Here is a 3,357-nt window from a genome sequence, read left to right on the forward strand (position 1 = left end):
CACAGAACAACATAACAGATGTAATAATAATGAAAAAAATTGAAATATTGTGAATATTGCCAAAATGTGATACAAAGACACATAGCGAGCACATGCTGTTAGAAACATGTGGCCAATGTACTTGCTTGGTGCAGGGTTGCCACAAACCTCCAATTTGTAAAAAATGCAATGTCTGCAAAGCACAATAAAACAAGTATGCTTGTATTGTGGCTGTAATTGTTGTAGCTCCATGATATGTTTTAGTGACTGGTGGTATCCATTACCCTTCATTAGTCTACATTTTCAATTTTCCAGGTTACAAGTATTTTATTGTTCCATGTGAACCTAATGATCATTTTGTTAAGCTGCAAAAACAAACTCTTGTTTTTATCATAAAAAGTTTTCAAAAATGCACAAAAGAATAGCAAATACTTTTATGGAGCCTACATACCCATCATCCAGATTCAACAATGAACCATTTTACAAGAATTCCTTCATGCATATCCCCACCCCTTTTTTAGCTGAAGTATTTTAAAGTAAATCCAACCTATCTTATACTTTACCTTTAAATACTTCAATGTGCATCTCTAAAAACTAAGGACACTTTCTCACATAATGACAATACTACTGTCACACCTAAGAAAATTAACTGCAGTTTCTTAACATCATCTAATATTCTATTTGCATCTTGTTTTTCTTATTGTCGCAAAAGTGACTGTATGGTTGTTGGTGCACATATTGCATTGGCTGTAATGTATCTGAAGTTTCTTTTAATCTAGAACATCTCTCCAACTCTTTTTTATTCTGCTTTCCTCCCTCCTTCTTCTTCTTCATGCTATTGACTTGTTGAACAAAACAGACAAATTGTTCTTTAGAATGTCCTATGTTGCTTCCCTGTGATGTCTTTCATCTTCTTTGTCCTTCACGTTTCCCATAGATGAACGCTAGCTGTAGAGGCTTGGTGAGGTTCATGCTCAACTATCTTGGCAGGAGCCCTTCTTGAATGATGCTGTGTGTTTTGTGTTGCATCACCTCAGGAGGAACGGAGGTCTGCTTTACCCATTTTTAGCATTGTGGAGACAGATTAATGTGTTTTTGGTGTGTACCTGAATCCTCAAGCGGTAAACTTGTGTTTTCCCTCTTACAAACTGTAAATATACCACAGGGTGATGAAATGGCGCCCTGTAAATATTCAGAAGCCATGGATGATCATCGCCAGAATCAATTATTTCATTAGGGTTTGCAAAACCCAGTGGGTTTTAATTTTAATTATATTTCAGGTATAAATTATGCTGACCAAGATGAACACTTTGAGGAGGCTTCCTGCTTGGGGAAGAGCATATCTTTTAAAAAACATTTATTTATTTATTCTGTAGAAAAGTTTAGTCTATTTTTCCAGATCTTTTAAAATGTCATTTAATAAAGTTTTAGGGTTTTCTTTCAGAAAATTTCTGTACATCTCTAGATTTATTTGTAGGTATTTTATATTTTATTCACTTTGATAATGTTGAATAGGATTTTTTTTTTTTTACTATTAGGTTGTCTTAGCTGGTTTGCGCTGCTATAACAAATTACCATAGACTGGGTGGATTATAAACAGCAAATATTTATTTCTTACAGTTCTAGAGGCTGGGAAGTCCAAGATCAAGGCACCAGCAAATTCAGCATCTGGTAAGGACCAGTTTCTCATCTCTGACAGCGCCTTCTAGCTGTGATCACACATTGCAGAAGGGCAAGGCAGCTCTTTGGGGTCTCTTATAAGGGCACTGATTTCATTCATGAGGGGTCCATTCATGAGCATTAGGGAGGAGCACCAGGTAGAGAGGGAAAGTACAGTCCCTGGGGTCTGGACTTTTTGTGACTCTTCCCTCTTTTTGGGGAAAAGGACTTCAAGCTCAGGTTTTCTTTGGTGGGGTTGGGTATTGCTTCTTCCATATTCCAAGTCTCAGGACCCTCAGGGGCAGGTGCCAAGTGAGAGTGACCCCCAGAGGTAGAAAGGACCCAGCTTCATTTCTGAGGACACCTGGTAGAGGAGGAGCCTGGACACTTGGCCTCCCATCCTGGCTCTGGGTATGGCCTTGACACGTCTTCATCCTTGTTTCCTCCTTTGGACAATGGAGATGTTCAGACTAGGTGGTCTCTGAGGGCCCTGCCAGCTTTAGCCATCCCTCCCCACACCAGCTAAAGGGACTAATTCCTCCGAACTTTCATGGGTCAGATGGAGTCAGGGAAGGGACAGCCCCAGCCCTGGGAGGCAGGTCTCCTTACCTTCTTCCAGTTCCTTCACAGGAATCACACACTTGAAGCCACAGTGCAGGTAACAACACTTCCTTTCCCCCAGACAGTCCTGGTCTGTGTGACACTGGGGAGGATCGGACTTAAAGCAGCGTACGTTGTCAGCTGGGCAAACCCCTGCTTTCTCTATATCTAGTGGAGGAAGCCACAAGGTGATATGAGAACTCCAGCCCCAGAGGGCCCCTCAGGACCTCTCCCCAGCCCAGCCCCACCCAGCTCCACCATGTCTGCTCACCCTCTTTAACTCCTTCCACAGCCACCAGGGTCACAAGAGTGAGAGACACCATGAGGACCAAGAAGCTGCTGGACCCCATGTTGCCAGGCAGGTGCTTGGCTGGGAGCTGGGCTGAGCCTGGCTTTATAGTGTTCCTGCTGGGCATGCCAGTGGGTGGAGCTGAAGGCTCAAAATGGCAAGGGAGGCTGCACTTCCCAGCTCTATTTGGAAATGGCCCCTTTTGAGGAGGGACTTGGGGCTTTCCCTAAGGCTCTGCACTGGAATAGATGAAGAAATCCAAGAGCGACCCTCGTTCTTCACACGAGGAGAAGAAATGGACACCTGATTGACCATTAGGCGCCACCAGGGCCAAACTATCTTATGGAAGGAGGAAAAGAAGCACAGAAAGGGCATGAAATTACTCAAGTTCACACACGAGGCAGTGGCAGGGCCAGACTTCCTCAACTCCACCATGTTCTCTATCAGTCCCTCTTCATGCCTGATTCACCTGGGACCAAAATCTTCCCTCCTTCCTGTGCTGCCCCGGACTTGTTCTCAGTTCTCACCTCACCCCAAGGAAGAATCTGAATGGCAGTGCTTAAAATGTCTGTCCTGAACATTCACTCTCAGCCTTGCGCTCCAGCACCATGTGCTCCTGCCCCCCGCCAATCTCATATGGCCTGGAGGAAAGCAGATTTTGGACCTGTCACCAGCTGTGTGACTTTGAAAGCAGCTTCACCTTTCTAAGCCTCCGTTTCCTCATTCATACAATGAGCATAATAATTATACTGTATCATCTTCATAGGATTTGTTTTCCCTCCTCTGCCCCTGCATCCCCCAAATTCCTGGATTTGGAAGAAGACATGGAC

At 43.7% G+C, this 3,357-nt stretch overlaps 1 protein-coding gene across 1 annotated transcript; it reads right to left on the reverse strand.

Annotated features, from left to right (window-relative positions):
- Positions 1-1,566: 1,566 nt before the first annotated feature.
- On the reverse strand, positions 1,567-2,605 carry WFDC12 (WAP four-disulfide core domain 12). Its single transcript, NM_001135853.1, is given in 3 exon segments — positions 1,567-2,084; positions 2,248-2,406; positions 2,510-2,605. Coding segments are annotated over 3 exon segments (336 nt in total). The 5' UTR covers positions 2,589-2,605; the 3' UTR covers positions 1,567-1,986.
- Positions 2,606-3,357: the final 752 nt, after the last annotated feature.

The sequence above is a fragment of the Pan troglodytes genome, chromosome 21 (genome assembly GCF_028858775.2).
Source record: "Pan troglodytes isolate AG18354 chromosome 21, NHGRI_mPanTro3-v2.0_pri, whole genome shotgun sequence".
Lineage (NCBI taxonomy): Eukaryota > Metazoa > Chordata > Mammalia > Primates > Hominidae > Pan > Pan troglodytes.